We start from the raw sequence: 21,549 nt of genomic DNA, 5'->3' as shown, positions 1-21,549 counted from the left end.
ATTGTACTGTAAAAGAGGCTAATTGCACTGTAAAAAGAGCTAATTTTACTATAAACATTTTAATAAACTTAAATATCTTTAGTGATGAATGCTAGATTAAGGGACCGCAGATTAATAGAAGGGGTAGAAAAAAAATAAATTTCAAGAAATTTACTGTTTTTTTTGTGATGTATGCTCTTTTACTTCACTCTTCTTGACAATGTGGAATGATGTTGCCGTTTGAAAGACAATGTTGCCAAGAGGAAGCAAATGGTCGCTTAAGGTTTGCGTCGATTGGGAAAGAGATTGAAGAAAGGTGGAGAAACAAAGACGACAGTGAACAAAGGAGGAGACAGTATTTTTTCCCTTCTTTTTGCAAGATACCATTTACTTTAGTTGCATGATATTTTAGAGAATCTCAAGCATGTTCAAGAAGGCTCAACAATCCTATTCTATGACAACATTTCAACAATTTTAATTTCGAAGGATTAATTAGTTCTTCTTGGATAAACGTATATATCTGAATTTGATACCATTTCTTAAGGGAGCTTTTGAATGAAAGTGTTGTTCATGTTGAGTATTACAGGACCAATGAACAAATGGTTGACATCTTCACTAAACCATTTGGAGGGCCTTTTTCACAAAAAAAAAAAAAAACTGCAGCAAATATAGGAACGAAGAGTACAAGAGGCATTATTGGATCCTTACACTAAATTGCTTTAGTCAAGAAGTTTTCATACGTTCAAGTTTTTAGAATAAACAACAAAAAAAGGTTAAATTTGTCCTTGGTTATATTTATTTTACAAAATACCATACCTTTAACTCTCAGTGATAGCTAAGAAATTATATGGCAAGAAAAAATGCGCCAAAAAAGACCAATGATTAAAAGAAGCAATTAAGAGCAGTTCATTCAAGTGAAGTAAATGGTTACTTGCAAGAACGGGCAATGGTCATGAGGCCATTTGTTGAGAACCCTGAGCACTTGTCAATCTTAATCGACTTGAGCTTGTCCCCTCTAGCCCTAACAAGCACAGCAATGTCCTCGTCCTCGATGATCATATGGCGAAAGTGGACACGACTTGAGGCAACTAAGGGATGCGAGGCCACGAACCCACGGACCAATGTAGACAGTTAAGACGGGGAGAAAGAGGAGAAGTCGGCGTCAGCGGTGGGGAAAAGAGGAGCGGCACCTGCCGGTGTAGGGAAAAGAGGAGAAGAGGAGATGGGAGAGAGGGAGGGGGAGCTGGAGAGAGGGAGGGAGGGTAGATTTGTAAATTCATGAATTGGGGAGTTGAAATTAAGGTTTGGAGAGTACATGCAAAGAAAATGTTGGGTGGAGACTGATCACAAAGTCCAATTTATATTTGGGGAGTTTTCTCCAATTTACCGAACTAAACAACATAATTTAATTAATTTTTATCAAATAAAATATAATATATTTAATGCTCAAAATTTTTATTAGATTTTCTGGAAAAATATTGCATAAACGTATAAAAGTATATATTAATTTAAATAAAAAATTTAAATTATATATATTTAATAATAAATATTATTCAAGTATTATAGAATTTATAGAAAAATATTTTTTTCAAAAATACTTGAAAAATATAATACTATAATACTAAAAATAAAGTACTATAATACTTGAAAAATATAATAATACTATAATACTAGAAAAAATTTCCAAACCCATTTCATCTGGTCTAAATCTCAATTAAGTCAAATTTCATATTGCATACAGACATCCATGTATGCTAAAAAAAAGATAGATTAAACGACAAAAATAAAAGAATCAGTAGTATAATTTTTATCAAATTTAAGAAACTCAAATATATTTAATAATTTTTTTAATCGAATTTTGAATAATATATTTTTTTCAAAACTGCTATAGTTGAATTTGAACTCAAACTGAATTTTAATTATTTTTATATAATTTTAATTCAAATATATTTAAATTAAATTCTTAATACTTGAATTAAACTCAAATTTAAATCATTTTTAATTATAGTTCAATTTTGCTATTCAAATAATTCAAATCAAACTCGAGCTCAAATTTTATTTCAAATCGAACTCAAATCAAAATTATTTATATTTTTAAATTTCAAATCGAATTCGAATATCACATATATTTTTAAATTAAAACTCAAACTTAAATATTAATATCTTCATATTATTCAATTCAATTTAATTAATTTGCGCACTTCTTAAGTTTATCCACATGTTAATAGGGTGGAGACAAAATCATAAGTTAGATAATGGAGTTGAAAAAAATGGCATAGGACGACTAACGTCAAGATTCCATAAAGATGTAGCCAAAAAGGTTATCTTCAATGTCGGATGGGCTAATCCATGAGTTAATAATCTAGAGAGGTAAAACCACCTATTTACATAAATAATAATCATTTTAAAGATGGACGTTTTGTCTTATTTCAAGTAGATAATATAAAAGTCAAGCAATATCCTTTTCCATCGTGATCAACTATAATTTTTTGATTTATCTCTTTATAGATAATGATCATGAAAACGACTGTATAAAACCGCTGGGATTATAAATTTCATCTTTTACAGAAGAAAAGTATATAATATACAATCTTGATACCTAGCTAACAATAAGTCGAGAATAAATTATCCTCGAGACTATGATGTGATGGTGAAAAATGGAATGGGCTCCTTACTCATGACACATTACACTTGAGGAGTTTGAAAAATTTATATGTATACATCTCGATTTATTCTAATGATGAGTTCATGAAAAGATGCATTAAAAACTGCTTCAACTTTAAATATAATTTTTTGAATATATCGATGGCCTATTACTTTCTTTCTTTCTTTTCTATAATCCAAGCGTCTATCAAATTAATTTTGAAGATAGATGCCTATGTCACATACCATCTATCAAATAAATCCAAAATTATATATTTCTCCTCATCTCTTCTATTTTTCATTCCACTAGAGAATATCTCATTGCTTGCATTGTTGAACAGTTAGAAAATTAATTTTTATAATTAATAAATCAAATATAAATATTACTTTATGATTGCCGTAAATTAATTTTTCAAATGAATGAAAAATTAATATTTAAAATTACTTGAATAATGAAGAATTGATTAACGAAGAATTGATTTATACGAGTGAAAATCAATTTACATGAAACCCTTTAAAGATGGATGAAAAAGTCAATCGAAATTAATTAATCGATTCAATTAATTAAATTAATTAATGACTCATATTGTAAATCATAAATACCAATAAGTAAGCCTTTGTTTGGACCTTAAATTTCTTATCCCAATGCTATTATTTATGTAAAATTATGATAACTGTCATAATCATCCTTTGCATACGCTACAAATAAATTTAATAGCTAATTTTTCAACTAAATTTAATTTGAAAAAAATATTAAAAAAAACACTTAAATATTTCGCATCCATGATCCACCCCAACCGACGGCGGACGTTACCCTGGCCACGGTCGCTGCTGGCAAGCGGTTGTTCGCCTCCACTTCTCACGGCCTCTTTTAATATATATAAATACCGCCTGCAGATTCTTCACTTCCACTCCCATTCCTTCCTTCCTATTCCTTCCTTCCTTCCTTTGTCGTCCTTCTCGCTCTCTCTCAAGAATCAGGAGCGGCATGGGTGAGTACTGCAACAAAGGGGTCTCGGTGCCGCAGCCGCGGCTGCCGTCTCTGTATCGTGACGGCCAGGCGTCTGGCGACCGCCGGTTCTTGAAACATGTCTTGGATAACGTCCACGGGAACATCACTCTCGATCCGGTATGGCGTAAAACCTAAGTTTCCATGGATTCTTGAGTTCTTGGTTTCTGATCGAGTTCTTGATGCCCGTGTGATTCTTGATTTATGTGCCTGTCGATTTGGGGCCTTGGAGGCTTAGATGAGTTGCTTGTTAGTTTTGTTGGCCAATTATGGGCGGTTTTGCAAGACATGGTTGGTGGAACTGCAGTGTTTTCGCTAGAAATTTAGGTTCAGCATTTTTTCCCTTCTTGGATGACATTTTGATCGCAACTCCTTCTTTTAACGGCGTTTCTTTTTCTTTATCTTCTCACTGGTCATTTTATGCTTCTAATTACCATATTAGAGTATGCCTTCGAAGCGTTGTGCTCCTTGTTTTTATTTTCTTAAATTTTCTTTGATGAAGTAGAGGAGTGGAAGAATTAGTGCATGCCAATCACATACTTGGAAATTTCTTTATAGCAAAATTCTTGCAGGGTTGACATTTAAGGTTGTAGTCAAGGGTGTGAGTTGGCATGTTGTTAAGCTTGATAGAGATAGGGACGCCATGATTGTCAATGTGCTGACAGGTTTTAGGCATAATTTTCAAGAAACGTAAATTTTGTTGGAGCTCGAGAGCTCTTAACCAATATAGCTTGAAAGGTGAGTTGGAAGTAATATAGGCATGGAGGTAAATGTTTAGCAGCTGTCCAGGGTTGGCATCAACTTAGAAATGTCAACACTTGACATCAGCTTAGTCAAAGCATAAACAAATCTCCAGCTTAGAAATGTCAACACTTGACATCAGCTTAGTCTCAGCATAAACAAATCTCCAGCTTAGAAATGTCAACACTTGACATCAGCTTAGTCTCAGCATAAACAAATCTCCAGCTTAGAAATTACCATTGAAAATCTTAAGAATGAGTCTGGTGTTGACTTCTTTGTTGGTCTAGAGGGGCCTCTCATCAGAATTTTCTGGTTTGAATTTATGCGTTTGGGAACTGTGTTGTAAACAATTTTCTCATCACTTCCTCAACATTCAACTTTGCTTTCGATGCACTATTGAGCTCCTTAGAAAATGGTGGCAATGAAATTTGGCTTTTGTACGGTCTTTGCATTCCTAACTCTTTTTGATGTTCCGTAACTATTATTTGAATAACTTGAAAGTTTGCTGTGCAATTTGATTCAATTTGGTTCTTTACTTTACCTTCGTATGTTTTTGCGTGTATGGCTAGTGCTTCTTGACAAAGATTGTTAATATTTTATTTTTCTTGAGAATCTTTGACATATTCAAAACTTGCATGGTTTATTAAACAACAAATGAGATAACAATGCACGACCTGCAGACGTAGGTCCTTTTTGGTTCCTGTTTTTAGTTTTGGATTCTAACAACATTAGAGACAAGCCATACAAGGTCAAAGATTGGAACTTCTACATTTTGAATAATACTGAACTTTCAATGAGTCCATACAAATTACTTTTCAGTTTCTTACCGAACTTGGGTTCTTTGCTTTACTATTGCAGTTGAGCTTGAAGTTTATTGACACCGAACAGTTTCAGAGGTGACTTTTGACATATATAGAACTTGCCTTTTGAAATAATATGCTATTTGGTTCTATATTGACTCGGAAATTTATTTTGAATGACAGGCTACGAGATCTTAAGCAGCTAGGTACTCCCCTATCTCTGTAGGCTCTCTTAGAAGTTCTGGGGGAGTACTTTTATCATCGAACCATTAAAGTTTTTTTAAAAAGTTGAAAGTTTGGTCCCTTGACTATATTATTTTCCATAATTAATCACCAAACTCTAGTCTTTTCTTTTGATGTTTCTCTTAATTATTAGGTACTATACCCATAGCTAATCTAGAAAATATAGATGTTAGTGAAAACAATCTGGATAAAATGAATATTCGAAGGACCAAAATTGACCTTGTGATAAATATATCAGGAAACAATTTTTATCTGGTGGCAGGCTTCTATTTTTGCATTACTTGTTTGTCTAACTAGTAAGAAAGATAGAAAAGGGTGTTGAGACTCATAAGTAAACCATGCTTTAATACGAACATACATTTATCAGTCTTTATTATCAGGCAGTATACCCATCTGATGAACTGGATTAGGTGGGATATTAAAACCTTTGTCAGTCTTATATTTGCAAATTCTTGTTTGTCTGATAAGTACCAAAGAGAAACGATGGTGTTGGCACCTATATATAGCCCATGTTTGAGTTTGAATATGTAGTTAGGAACTCGAGATAATATTACCTGCATTCACCATTCACTTATTTCTGGAGAAGTACCATTTGGGAAAGCAAGTCAGATTGTAGATTGCTTAGTGGATAAACTATGCATGTATTTTTGATATTTTTAATATTCTTCTTAAAGCAGCAGTACTCTTTGAATATTAGTTACTTAAGCAACAAAAGGGATGCCATGCATGCCTGTTTATAATATAATAATAATGTCACTTCTGTTATTACCTTTGGCGTTTTAGCCAGGTTGTGGGTGACAAGAAAATGTTTCTCTCTTGAAATGTGTATCCCAAATTTAACCTGTGCAAGACTAAGAAAACGGCAATTGGAAGAGGTGTTTGATTTTAAGAATCTTAAGTTTAATAACAAGTTGACAGTCAAAAGAAAATGTGAACTCATTTGGAACAATTGTTTACACGCATTTATAGTTATAGTGGCGATTATCATCTCCACTATATATCAAAGCAGCAACTCCCTGCAGCCTTTTTTTGATGTCCTTCCTTTATGCAAGTCAGGTCTCACATACTTGGTGTATCCTGGTGCCGTGCATACACGATTTGAGCATTCCTTAGGTGTTTATTGGCTTGCTGGGGAGTCACTTCGGTTTCTTCAAACTTACCATGTATGATTCTGCTCTCAATTTTTATCTGATTATTGTGCAAAGATGAACCAAGGGTTTAAATATTCTGTGAGTGACATGATATCAATGCTGTCGAACTGTTTGGCATAACAGTCCAATGACATTGATCTGAATACAGTAGTACTGAGTATAATTATTTTTTACTGAATATAATATTAATTAATATAATAATAGTACTAAATATTTATCTGAATATAATAATACTGAATCTAGAGTGGTATGCTAATAATACTGATTTGCATTTCCAGAAGAGCATCAAGGTGTTCAATTGCTAGTGCTTGATCTGATCAGTATGTTAGTTAAGATCAGTTGGTATTGTTTGGTCAGATTTATATTTTGAATAATGGCACAAACCAAGAATTAATATATTGGTCTTTGCTATCTTAATGGTACATCTAGGTTTCCCTAATGTGTCTATTGGACTGTATGAGTATAGCTCTATGATTGGTGCCCTTCTTTAGTAAAATCTTTTGTACAAGCTAACCAAGTTTGCTTACTAGTGAGAATGACTATTTTGTAAATGCATGCATGCAGGGAGCAGAGATTGATATTGATTCGTATGATATCCAGATAGTTAAACTTGCAGGTGAATCAGATTTCTATGAATCAATTTCCTCCCTGTATTTCCATCTTCTAACTGCTCATATTTTTTCTATTTTAGGCCTTCTGCATGACATTGGCCATGGACCTTTCAGTCACTTGTTTGAACGTGAATTTCTTCCTCAAGTTCTCCCTGGATCAGAGTGGTAATCTTTATGTTTCTAGTTTATTAGTTTTGTTTTACTGCTTTTTGGTTTAAATGATATTACTATCCTGCATGTTTGTGGATAGATGAATTTTTGAGAGTGTTTGTTTCCTCTTAGACTAAATTGTGATTCTCATTTCCATAGTATATTGGTTTTTGTTCAAATTGTTGAAAGGTGCACATGAAAGATCATGCTAAAATGACATCTTGAGATGACAGGATGAGTTCTTTCTTAGACTGATATTGAAAAAAAATCCTTCTCTAACAGTTGTAATGAATTAGAGATCACATCCAACTTACTTTCATTCCTTCAGGTTCTCTATTTTATTTTATTTTTCTTGGAAAGATGATAAGAGTGAACAACATCATCACCCACCCAATTTACTTAATATAAAGCATATTCTTACTGACTGTGTATCTAGCTAGTGGAAACTGAATGTAATAATCAGCCTAAAGAAAAATACAAAATGGCTAGCAAAACATCAGGAAAGATGTTGCCAATACAAATTGCCTAATATAGATGACAGTATTGATCAAGAGCCTGCAATTCATATTTAGCAGTGTGGAGTTTCACTGTACAGACCATGACTACCATCCTATCACCTGAAATAGAAGATGTCCTTCTTCCAGTGAGCTCTGGAGCTCCATCTCAAAAGCAAGTCAGCCCACTTTTCCAACATATTTCCAACATAGTGGTCACTCTTTCTAAAAATTGTTTCACACCTGACAGTTCATAACATGTAGTCACCCATGTATCGATGTGTTTCCAATTTTTGCAAGCTGTTTGTGCACCATTAGATTCCAAACATGTTATGCTGATGGTGTGAAAGAAGTGTGGCTGTGAATTTTGAGCCTGTCAAGAATGACATTCTGGATCTTGGCTACTTGGCAAAACAAAGAAAAGTGCTCCTTTGTTTCCAAACATGATTGATCAGTTGTGGAACAGAAAACACAATCACAGTAAGGCAGACATACTCTTTTGAAAGTGAGCTTCTCTTTCATATTTTCTTTGTGAAGCAAAACCAGCCATGCAAGGATTTGAGCTTTCTTTGGAGATAGTGAGTGATTATTGGTGCAAAGCGAATGGATCACCCTTGTGCGACAGACCTCCATAAGCTGAGCTAGTTGAAAATAACTACCATCAATATTCCACTACCAACTGAATTTATCCTCATCTTCATATTGATGACGATGTGTCACCCTTTTGCTTAACTCCAGCATGTTTGGGCCATTCACTGGTCTGCTAAAGGGCACTGCAACAGTAAAACCAACTTATTAAAGATCTGTTTCTCACCACAAGCGTTGAACAATGCACACATCTGATTGCATACTAATTCATCCAGCCAATGTAGAAGGTAATGTATGATTCATTATGTAGGCCTGTACTGTGATACTAGAGAAACAAAAAGTCTTGGACTTTTAGAAAACTTCTCCACAGAAATGATAATTTGTGATCAAGTGTGATGAACATCCAACTTCTACATTAAAAGTATGCCTCTTTGACTGCCATCATGCTTAAGAAGACGTTGTTATCCATTGCTACACCACTTGCAGAGTAGTGCCAGGTTGAACAATTTTAAATTCACAAGATGTGTCACTTCTTGCATCTTAGGCCTGCAAACCAAATTCGGGATACCAAACGACACACTCTTGAAGTCTCAGATGTACCTACCAAAAAAAAAGTTTTTTCTAAGCTGCTTCAATTTGCTGATTACCTAGGTTGGCAAAACATAGACCTAGACGGATAATAATCAATTGTTGATAAGGTGCTATTGATTAGAGTGATTTGCCCACCCAAAGAAAGGAAATCCTTTCTCCAAGTAGTCAATCTTTTGTGTACCCAAGCCGCTAATGAGTCCTAATGTTGTTTGTTTGTCATGCTTAAGCCAAACTGTTAGCCCAGATATTGTTTAGTAGGTTCTTTATTTTATGTTCCTCCTCTTTCATAAAGATCTGAATTTTGACAAAACATTCCATTTTGCTAATGAAGGGGAGCCTTTACCTATCACGGGTTCAAATCCTGGAAACAGCCTTAAAGGCAAGGTAAGGCTGCGTACAATGCAATTCCATTTTGCTAATATTTAATGGATTACTATTGCAATTCTTCTATGAAGTGCTAGAGCAAATGTAAATGATTAGTGTACATAATTAAGAAAAGTTTTACCAGATCCACGCTTAAAGTTATTTTGCAAAGTTTCAAGTTTTCTTGTAGCATATAGAGTTTGTTCATAACTTTTACATTTTAGGTGTTATGTCTGCTTAATAAGTAATTGTATTGCTTTGGCTATACTGTTATAGGTCTCATGAACAAATGTCAGTAGAGTTGGTGGATTACATGGTTGATGAGCACCACATTGACATTGATTCTGACCATCTTAGAAAAGTTAAAGTAAGGCATTGGTGTATTTTCTGCCTTCTTGAGGGAAGATTGCAAATATTGTGTTAGTTATATGCCTTGATTCTCATAATATGCATCTTTATGGTATCAATTGCTTTCAATGTTTTTGGATTAATTCATGTAAATATGTGGTACATGATGTGATTACACAATTCTGTAAGATAATTAACATCCGAGTTTCAAGAAAATATTGAGTTAATACAGTACTCTTGCCTTTTATTGTTATTTATAACTACAGTATAGTTGGTTTATAAGGAGAGATTTGTGCCAACTTTTTGTCTTACTTTCTTTTTAACCTTTTGTTGGTTGGCGGTCATGGGGTGCCATGAGTTACTCTTCCAAATTGATCCTTCTATTCTCTTACTATAAGATATTTATCACCAGCCATGCTAGATGAGAGTCTTGAGCAATAAGCAAATGCTACAAAGATGTGGGTGTAAAGGCACATAAAAGTGCTCTACCTGAAGGAGATGTAAATGGCCTGGTAGTAGTAACAATAATCTGCATATAGAGTTCAATGGCAACTTAGATTCATGGAATTGGCCTCAAATAGTTGAGATATTGTTTTCCTCCTGTTATATGTCACCTACTATATTTTTTGAAAATTTCTAAAATATACTTTCTACAACGATTAACTAGATGGTGCCTTAATAGGAAGGTCATCAGTATTTATCTTATTAATCTATGTTTCTCACTGTTCTGTTCTAATATAGTTTGCGGATTGGAATTTGAATTAGGTGACCTGTTCCTTGGGTGACCCGAATAAGGGGAATCAATTTGGATCATAGTGTTTTTAGTGATGTCTATTGAATCTTTTTTTTGCTTGTTTGAATTTTGTGAATGAATTTTGCATTTCTGTTGAATTCAAATAGCCTTGTCACTTATGACAAACACTTTTAAGTGTTACATTATTATTTTTTTCTCAAGAAATTTCTTTGAAAAGAAAGACATGTTTTACTAATGAGCCTCATGCACTGTTCTCTTTCAAAATCTATATGCTTTTGACTAGATTCTTTGCATCCTTTCTCTTTCCCTCTTTTCTGAATTTGGTTCAGGCAATATAATGTTTTTTTCTAAGAAAAGTGTGGATTAGAGTATCAAACTTCTTTTTGCTAGCAAATATAATGCTTTCCCAAATTTTTGTTATTGCCATTTGTTCATTTTCTTCTTCTCTCCTCGTTTTCATCAAAGAGCCTTCAGAGTTTTCTTCATCTTTTATTTCTCAAAATCATCAATTTTTTAATTTTGTTTTTGGGTTTATCTTTGCTAAATTCCAAAAAATAGACTTAATATTTTGATCGATCTTATTTGAAAGGAAAAACAATGTGGAGTTATTTCTCCTAAGTTCTAATACTATTAGAGTTAACTTCTGTTAGTCAGAATTATCATAAGATCATTGTTCAACTACTAATGTGAAAATTCTATTAATACTAGGAAATGATAGTAGCCAGCTCCAAGTTTGCTGTGCCAAGGGTAAGTTTTTTTATTTGTCTGGCTAAAGCATCATATAATTCCTTTTCTAACATACTTTCATGTTCTACCAGAGTTCGAAAGAGAAGCAATTTCTGTATGACATTGTTGCTAATGGTCGCAATGGAATTGATGTTGACAAGTAACTTTTGCACTAGATAAAGCTTATTACTTCTGCAATGATAAAGCTGCTTATTTTTCAAGTTCTGGAATCACAATGATTGCAGGTTTGATTATATTGGTCGTGACTGCAGAGCTTGTGGTCTTGGCTGTAATTTTCAATATCAAAGGCAAGCCAGATTATAATTGATTGTTATATTTTGTTATTTTTGATATAATACCAATGCAATATCTTATTTAACATTGTTAAAAATATAAATGCATAGATTGTTCCATTTCCTAATTGTGGAAGTTGAACAAGTTGTTCTATGTTCAAATCCTCCTAGCCTGAGCAATATATCCCTAGATGAGCCTAATCAACCTGATGGCCTTAAATAGTTCATTTCCCCTTTGCCAAATCATACATGAGGAAGTTGTTTGAGTATATATAATATATAGATTGATCCCTTTCCTAACAAAGTGTAGCTTTTGGGTAAGTGGTTAACCAATCAATTTAAATAAATGTAACCTCCTTAGTTGCTAGTTGAGATGTTCTTATTTAAGCAGTAGTTGCTTGTTGGATAAAATATATACATGCAATAGTTAATTAAATCTATGATGGTATGGAGCGTACTTTAATTTAAGATGATTTGGCCTGAATCCATATGACTTGTATAGTATTTAACATGCTCTTGTTTGATACTGAGGATTTATGCTATGTCACTCTCCCATTTAAAATACTCTTGCAATATAACATTAAGTTATATGAAGACAATATTGACATCGTAATTGGTCTGACTTACACAAATTGCTAACTGTTATTTCATTTTGGGTTGTTGCTATTGGATAGTTGGTCATTATTGCATTATTTTTCTATTCTGGGAGAATCATATATTCAATTATCTAACTTCAACATGACAACGGATATTATTATTATAACAATGTAGAATAATTGCATAGTTTATCTAGGATGTTTCAGATATGTTGGCATATATAGTTGATCCAGATAAAACATAGACCACTTCAAAATAAATGTCCAATAAATAAAGTCTAAAATATATTTCTTATTTTATTTTTTTACTTCTACTATCTTTGAACATCAGTTATTTTGCTGTCTTATGTTATTAGGTTACTGTGGAAGGATATAAAATAGATCTTCATCCTCTTATTTTATTGTTTATGGAATAATGCAGCTCTAATATTCTCTTATATTTCACAAGATTGCATGCTGAGACATGTAATGTGAAATTGCTATTTGAGGTTGTCATGACCTGAGGGGACAATTCCACGAGCTAGGAGGTATCCTTTCTAGTGACCACTCGCTAGATGGCGAAATGAGTGATGCACAAAAGATAGGGATTATGTAGTTTAAAAGACAGTAGCCTTTTATTCATTTCGTTAAAGAAAAATAGTAAATTTGTATATAAGCAAGAACATGCCAGGTAAGGAAAGTAAGCTGCTGTACGGAATGAATTATTTCATATTAGAAGAATATATTGACTATGTGAATGTAAAAAACCTATGAAGAATGAAAAATATCGATTTACAAAATCAATTTTCAACACAGCTGGGTATCCTTTGTGCGACTCTATGCTTAGATGAAGTCGATTAGAATCTATCTATATTACTTGCCCTTTCACAAATCTAGAGGTCAGAACACATGAAGTGAACACAAAATTGCAAACTTGGTAGATGATATGAATGAATTATACTTTTATTAAGGAATTCAAAAGCATCAAGAATTATGATTCACATTTAAACTTTAAAGCTTTACTTAAGCATATATTTAGCTGTCAATCTTTGTGTATCACTTAAGTTATTAAACTTCTATTCATTTTCACTTAGCACATTTGAATGCTTATTCTAGATCAAATAGATCCACTCTTAGTATATCACTAAAGCCAAGCTCTATAGGTAGTGTTATCCACTCTTATTATATCCACTCTTATATAAGTAGTGTTATCTGACATGTGGGTCACCCTTTGACGATGAATAACAATATAGTGATGCACGGAAAGTTAACCACATGTAATGCAGGCTACCATGTAGCTCATGGGGGCTAGAAGGCCTTATCATAGCTAGGGTTGGAGGATTTACTTTTTAGCATTTATTTCGCCATTTATGATAGTCATTTATTCACTTCACATTTAGTTATTTCACATTTAATATCATGAATTTAAGGGACTTGCTATTTAGTATTTATCAGAGTTTGAAATTTCGAGCCGTATCGCGCGATACGGGCGAAATTTTTCATTTTGTCTACGCACTGGCACCGGCACCAGCACCAGCGATTCTAGTTGGGAGACGTCTCCGGAGGCATTGCCCGGGTGCGGCGACGCCACCGGAGGCGCCGCGCGGGCCGCGCGCGCGACCGAGGCGTTGCAGTCGCGAGTCGTGATTTCATTTTTTTTGGATTTTTAACTTAAGGTTTAATTGAGATTTTAATAATCAATTTCTAGCTATAGTTGGGGATAATTTAAATAAGCTTTATTAAAATCTATAAAATTATCTTATTATTTTTTAAAAATATTTTTTTATTTTTAAATATTTAGATTAAATTTTTTTATTTTAGTTAGTATATTTTATATTTTAAAAATACTGAAACTATACCGGCACAGTACAATACAGTACCAAAACTGTATCATTCCGGTCCAGGACCGAAACCTCGGCACGGCTTGATATTTTAAACCTTGGTATTTATTATGCTAAATTGACAAGCTATTTAAAGGTGATCTCAGAGTGTAAGTTATAGTATGTAAGTATCGAAAATGGAACAACATGGAATGGAAGATGAAGCAATTTAAAAGATAAGTATTAATGGATGAGTAACTAGAGCATCATCTTATAATTGAAAACTTTCCCCAAATGAGACCCCATAAAATAGCCCACATGGTAAATATGCAACATATATGAAACTATATATATATAGATATATATATATTCTTCCACATGCCACTTTCATGTATAAGGAACAGCAGTAGTGACCAAGAAAGGAATTTACCTGCCTCAAGTAGAATCAATGAACCAAGTCAAACGAGGTCAGAGTGCTCCTCCCAGATGAGTCTCTACACACAAACCAAGGACAAGTTAGAACTTAGAAAGAGCTCAAAATTTCATTAAAAACAATAAATTCAAGATTAAGCATCACCTTAAATCATGGGATCCAATCTTGATCCAATGAACACAACATGATGCAAGTCAAAGTGAAACCCCATGATTTTACAAAACAGTCCCAAAATCCTTAGATTGCCTAAACAAGCATCAAAACCAATCACATGGGACAATTAGGATCACATGATCCAACATTCAAGCACCTCTAGGAACAAGGGATCTAACCATCATCTAAAAATCAACTGGAACAGTAAACAACAACAACACTAGCAAGAGGGATAACCAACAACTCACCCCTTACTAATGCTCAAATCCAGATAGAATCAGAGTCTGATCCCCATCAAGTGCAGGCTAATCTTGCTGGAATTATCGCAGAAGCAATGAATAGTCAAGATTTGGAAGAACTCGATAATCCAATCACACATAGGAATCCAAAGAACTACTCGCCCATTGTAGGGGTCAATTGCTCATGATCAAGGGAAGTCGAAGAGGGAGATCTGGATGGACTCCAGTCAAGGGAAGTGAGGAGAAAATGTGTTCAACCTCACTCTAGGAGTGGATGTCCACTCCCAAATCTCAGGTATTGATCTCTTGAATTACTAGTCTCTTTGAAGTGAAAAAGAGAGTGCAAGAGAGAGAACAGTGAAAGGTTGAGAGAAAGAGAGAAGCACGTAAGGTTGGCTGGTGGAGGGTAGAATCCGTTGATTGTTGGCCAAGGTCCGATTACATGGCGTCGCGTCACAATTTGGGTAGGCAACTTGCTTAATTTAAAAATCAGGGAAGCGTGAATAGAATCTAAGAGGAGAAGAAAACAGTTATTGGACAAGGAGAGGAAGTGTAGCTCATTGGCGGCTCTTGTGGTTGGGGTAGGTGGTGCTACAAAGTCAAGGAATCAATGAGCAAGATTTGCAGTGGAAAAGTAAATGGGCTTAGCTGCTAATCAAGGTGGAGGTGACATGGCTTACCAGTGGCCCCAATCATGCAACCTCCTACGATCTGAATTCAACAGTGACATGAATGGAGAGTGGAGAGATCAAGAGGGAGAAAGAAGAGGGAGAGAAAACTTTGAGTTTCGATATCGAAGAGGGAATAAATAAGTTGGTTCACTTCTAAAACTTCCGGACTAAATCAGAAAAGATGACTAAATCAGACTAACCTAAGGCATTCTATCTTGTTGAATAAGTGGTACCTTGATCCAAGGACATAGTAATTTAAAACCTCAACTGTTGTTAGGTAAGACTTGGTGTTCTGAGTTGTTTCATTTCTCAAAATTTTTGTTCAAATATTTAGGCAAGCATTCAAATCATGCATATGTATCATTGATCTGACAATATTCATGGTTGTGGATGTGAAAAATTGGTAATTGTTCTTTTTTCAAATGAAAATTGAAGGCGAAGTGCCTAGTTAGTATAGACTCATCAAGAAGAAAAGACATGAAGTTGAGTGGGAGGGAAATAGCTTGGTTCATCCTTATGCATCTACATGATTCATGGGTTTGAATTTGAGAATCTGAGGACTGATCCTCATTAGCTTGGAGAATCATTAAGAAGATGTGACATAATTGAACTATGGAAATTACCATTTTTGAATGCATAGCTTTCTAGTTGCCTTCCATGTTTATAAGGCCAGCTCAATATCGCTCAAGAATTTATGCTTATTACTTCCCCATTTATTCTGTTTCTGCAGATTGTTTGAAGGGATGCGTGTTATGGGTGATGAGATATGCTATCCAGCAAAAGAATGTGAGTAACATAGTGTTCTATTTTAAATTTTCTTAATGTTTTAGTTGTCATCTTGTTTTTCAATTTTGTACCAGACCTCAGTATTCACAAATTGTTTTCGGCACGTGCTGATCTTCATAGGACTGTGTATACTCACTCCAAAGTAAAGGTATGTTTATTTTACAATCCTCTTCTAATTCCTTCTGTCTTGTATTTCTGCATGATTGTGTACATAACTGCTCCTTTACTCATTAATACATGGGACATTGTACCTTGGATGCTTCCATTTGGCTACTGGTTAAAAGAGCTCCTTTTGTTTCTTAGTAAGATGTGTTGATTTCATACAGAAATGCCTTGTTTGGACCCAAGACACATTTGCACTGACCAACTTGATAGGTTTTAACACCGAAGGGATGAATCAAATGAGTTGCCATGATTTCTAAATTGCCTTCAATCATTTGAAAGTTGTATTCTATGTAGTCAGTCTTAGTGATCCTCATCCAGCTTTTGACCTCATCAATTTCATCAGAGTTTTAGCTTTCCAGAATTATTCTATGTTGAACTGGTAAGATGGGTTTCATCTGCTAATCTCTGATGCCAGCCAAATGGTCATGTAAATCCGTAATGAAATCATTAATTGCTAATGAGCCAGTTGTCTTAAGTTTAGGTTTGAAATTGTGACGAGCCTCCAATTTATTTGTTTGTATACTTATGCTGTGTAATCAGTGAATCTTATTATCTGAAGGGATATTTATCATCATGGTGACTTATTCCTTTTTTATTACTTACAAAACGAAAATGATCCATCTACTTCATATCATGAACCAAACTATAGGGTACATATTCTCTTCCATTCTTTATCACGTTCATTCCCTAGGAATCACAATCCTATTCCATCTCTATTCATTTCATGAACAAAACTGAAGAATGCATTTTTTTTCCCATTCTTTATCACTTCCATTCCCTAAGAATCATCATTCTATTCCCTCTCTATTCCATTTCATAAACCAAAGGTCTGATGAATGTGTTAGAATAAAGCATTAAGTTCTCAGTTTCTTGAAATAGAATTAGTTGTCCATTTAATATTAATTGTCCTTTATTGCCTATAAAGTTGTGCGTCATCAGTTTGACATTGTTGCCTTTATGGCATAAGTATTCACTTAGTTGCTTCTGTACTACATTTTTCAGAGCATCGAACTAATGGCTGTGGATGCACTTGTAAAAGCTAATGGTTACCTGAAAATATCTTCATATCCCTTTGATCCTGCTGAATACTGGAAGGTTTTGTTGCTATTAAAGGATATTTATTTCTTTTTATATTATCAAATGCATTTTACTTGTTTATCATTTATGTGACAGTTGGACGATACAATATTAAAAACCATTGAGTTTGCTGACAGCAAAAAGCTGAAAGAATCTAAAGAAATAATCCAGCGCATACGCCGTAGGGATTTATATCAGGCAACCGTCTATCTTTGCATCCAAAGTTTTGTTCTGCTGATGTCTGAATTTTGTTTCGCTTCTTTTTTCTTGCATGATGTTGGGATGCATTTGGTAGATGGAGCGTTCATTCTCTCTGTGGATTGACAATTTGAGGTGGAAAATTTTATTCACCTCTATCAAATATAATACTACTAGTTAACTTACTATGTCAAACTAAAATATAGATAAATAAAATGAGTGAAGTGGATAGCTTGGTCGAGCTGTTCAGGGCTGGTTGAATTAGAAGATCAGGTAGGTTGTTCAGGTCAGGTAGACTAGGCATGAGCTAGATGTGGCAGTCAAAGACATAAGAACAAAATAAGACTACTCATATCACAAGATGAGTGTCAACACACAAGCCAAATAAGGTAAAAGGAATACTTGTAAGCAAATTAACAGATCTGAACATGATCTTTGAATTGACTAAACTGGGTGAGGCAGAATGGGCACACTAAATACACCAGACAAACTAAGTAGGTCAAATTGAATCAAACGGCCAAACACGTCAAACATAGAATGAATAATTTCACTGGGCATACCATTTCATTATTGCAACTAACAAAGGAGTGGATCATTCTCTTTTTTATTCCATTTCATTTTATTCTTAATCTCATTCCCATTATATTCAATTCTACCATACCAAACACACCCAATAGTCTGGCACTCTACTTGTTTATGCATCTTTGCATTATCCAATGTGATTTGTAGTCTGATGCTTTAACTAATTTGATTAGTATATGCATGATCATTGATCCACAGATTTGATAAAGATATTTCTATGTTGCTCCTGATTTGGAATGTTTGTTTCTGTTTATTTTGACTCTTACTGGAAAAGGAGGGAGTCAAGGAAGGAGGAAAAGAGGACTGATTGGGTGTTTGAAATTACATTTCTTTAATGATTCAGTTGTTATTTCCATTAATCTTTTTTTGGGTTGAATGTAATATTTTGAGACTTTGAGAAATGGTTATCAACTCCTATAGCTTCCTACATAATCTCCTTAGCAGTAAGCCTATGCCACTAAGCCCCATATCCCCTGGTTAAAAGAAGTATCAAGTTTGTGTTTGATCTATATTTCAATTGGTAGCTACGCTGTCTGACGGGAATTAAGCACTTTGGATTAATATAGTCAGGAAATTCTCTCTTCCTGAGTCTTAGAGAGCAAGAACAGACGAACTGCATAAAGATCCATTTGCTTGAGATACACTAGTAGAATTGCAAATTTTCAGATCCTTCCCTTTGCAGCATGAGCTGCAAACAGACCAGAAGCTCCTTAATTCCATTGTTTAGGAAAATCTATCTTGAAAATGCCGACTACTGGGATTCCTAACTTTCTGTAACACCCATCGTTCACTGAACATGTACGACTATTTCAATTGCTTGGCAAAAATTTGAAAAGAAGATGCAATTGTTCTGTAATATCATAGCAGCTTGATTTACATGTCTGTTCTCCTGTTGGCAGTTCTGCAATGAATATGCTGTTCCGAAGGAGAAACTAGAGCATTTCAAGGACATCACTCCACAAGATATCATATGTTCTCAGGTATTCTTAATCGAATCTGTACAGTTGTTTTTATGAAGTGTCACTTCATGATTCAAACTACCGTATTGACATTCATCCTGAAATTTTTGCATTTAGAAAGCTAATGGAATAAATTTGAAGGCAGAAGATATTGTTGTGAGCAATGTCAAAATTGATTTGACTCGAGGGAAACATAACCCTCTTGAGAGGTATCAAAATAATGCTGTAGTATTTGGTGATTTTCATAAGACTAGTTCATTGGTTGGACTCTGAAGTTGTCATTACATTTTTGCATGGGTATGTGGCCAGCATCAGCTTTTTCAAGGTAACTTTTGTTCTCATATCTGAAGTTTATTTTTGAGCATTCCAACTTTGATGTTCAATCAATGCAAAATTGTTATGGAACATTTTAGTCTTTTTGGTAGTTCACTGTAATGACTAAGTCCATGATGGGACTGGGGAATAGTTAATTGGGCAAGCTGAGTTAACTAGAAGTAGTGAGCCAAACTTGATAGGTTTTAGTCATTTGACTCTAGATATTATGTTCCATGCTTAGTTTTTTCAGGAATACACATTTTGAACAATGGGCGAACTTAATTTCTGTTGGAGTTTTGATTTTGGCAAGTCATTAGTTAAGCAAACAAGCTTTGTTATTATGTATAGGGTGTATAAATAAAAGGACCAGTTTTCTTAAATTAACATCTTTAAAACCCGTAATTAGTTGTAGCTACAGATAGTTGATAGCCATGCTAATTAATTGGTGCTAACTAGTTCTAGTGATTAGGCTTATGCAAGTAAAATGAAATCCTTCCAAGCGACACACTAATAGTTTTCTTGCTTCGAGAGAACTGTCAATTGGTCCTTTTGACTAATATACGAAGCACTGGCAGGATTATTACAGCGAGGAGAAATTTAACATCACAGACGATCGCATCAGCCACCTTTTGCCTGCCTGCTATCAAGACAGAATTGTGAGAGTTTATGCCAAAAAACCAGAATTGGTATGAGCACATAGACAAAGGATATACCTATTTTCTATGTAATTTTCCTGGGCTGATTCATTTCTTTCACGTTTTAAACTTTAACCCAATAGGTAGAGGCAGTTTCTGAGGCTTTTGAGAATCTCCAACTGAGAATGTACGGAGTCAAAACTCAAGTTCATGAAACACCAGAGAAGAAGAGACGGCGGGCATAGAAAATTTTCCCTTATTGTTGAATTATACAATCACTGGCACGTCATATTACAGCACTCTGAAGTTTGATAGAAAAAGAACGATGATCAAAAGGTCTCATATAATAGTATTCTTTACAAGAAGTAGGCATGTAATCATTTTATATAACAATGATATTATCAGATCTTTTAGCACATTTCCCTTTTTCATCGGTGAGTCCGTCTTCTTGTATTTGTATATATGTTTGGTTTGGTTTTCATCACAACCAGCGTAAAGCTGACTGAATTAGGCTCAATGCCCTTGTGTACTGCCCCAAAAGACGGCAGGAACATATCATGTTATATTTGAAAATTTCAAAGTCTGGAGCTTCCGCTGGTTCACTTTGATCCCTATGTCCTTGTCGAGCTCCATACTAGGACCGCTCAATCAGCCTTTTCCTTGCGGACGAGCTGCTTTTTTCATCACCTGGGATGGTCGATCAAGGAACCACCACTAGTGTTGCGTCATAGGTATGTTTTAGCATCATTCAATAATTTCCCTTTATAAACATCTAAATAAGCCTAGCTTACTAGAGAGCATTATTAATGATTAGGATCAATTCAATTCAACAGGGTATAGTATATATTTATAAATTTTATAAAAATATTTAAATATTTTTATAATAAGGTTTTAGAAAAAATATTTAGAATGATCCTAAAGAAAAAAAAAAAAAGTTAAAAGAATGAAGAATGATCATGCATTGGGAGGGGTGGATCAATAATCTCCCTAGGCTTGAAAATTTGTGGGTTGTAACACTTGGACTTAAAAAATTAGTGGTTGTGACATTCTCCCCAACTTAAGTTTGTGATGTTCTTGGTGCATTTTCCTTCTTATAGCACTTGATGTGTTTGGTGAATTACAACAAGATAGCCTCTCATTTGAATTTGCCTTTAGTATCTAGTAAAATTTTCAACTGCATTGAATAATTTGATGCAGTTTGGAACTCACTCTTTTTCTTCGAATGACTTTATCTGTAATGATGTACTCCACATCTTTATTGAAGAAAGTGACAATGACTATTTGTGCATGATTGGACTTGTTTCTATCTGGATTCTAATTTATGATAAAGTTTGAGAATGCTCACATGCAAGACTGATGATTTTTTTTGCTTTGACGGAAGTTGCCCTTGATAAGATATCTCATTCACACATTTGATGATGAGTAAGGGGTCTTTGTATCTCCTTACTAACCTCTTA

The 21,549-nt window shown here is 34.3% G+C and overlaps 1 protein-coding gene across 2 annotated transcripts; it reads left to right on the top strand.

Annotated features, from left to right (window-relative positions):
- The first annotated feature begins 3,546 nt into the window (after nt 1-3,546).
- Nucleotides 3,547-20,674, top strand: LOC141833093 (uncharacterized). Of its 2 annotated transcripts, XM_074720490.1 has the most exons (19): nt 3,547-3,751; nt 5,231-5,268; nt 5,356-5,378; nt 6,472-6,578; nt 7,131-7,182; nt 7,258-7,342; nt 9,640-9,730; nt 11,174-11,212; nt 11,284-11,351; nt 11,437-11,499; nt 16,106-16,161; nt 16,236-16,309; nt 17,329-17,421; nt 17,500-17,601; nt 19,083-19,163; nt 19,260-19,351; nt 19,452-19,467; nt 20,033-20,143; nt 20,236-20,674. In XM_074720490.1, the coding sequence occupies exons 1-19, from the start codon at nt 3,611-3,613 to the stop codon at nt 20,335-20,337; spliced, it is 1,434 nt and encodes a 477-aa protein (XP_074576591.1). In that variant the 5' UTR covers nt 3,547-3,610; the 3' UTR covers nt 20,338-20,674. The 2 variants fall into 2 exon arrangements, 1 of the variants encoding a protein (XP_074576591.1); XR_012602199.1 differs by lacking the exon at nt 20,236-20,674 and having other exon boundaries at nt 19,264-19,351; nt 20,033-20,085.
- The last annotated feature ends 875 nt before the right edge of the window (nt 20,675-21,549 follow it).

This window comes from Curcuma longa, chromosome 8 (assembly GCF_044706935.1).
Source record: "Curcuma longa cultivar G26 ecotype Majalengka, Jawa Barat chromosome 8, ITB_CL_G26_1.1, whole genome shotgun sequence".
NCBI lineage: Eukaryota > Viridiplantae > Streptophyta > Magnoliopsida > Zingiberales > Zingiberaceae > Curcuma > Curcuma longa.
The sequence above is the reverse complement of the archived record's forward strand: the minus strand, read 5'-3'. Positions and strand labels throughout refer to the sequence as shown.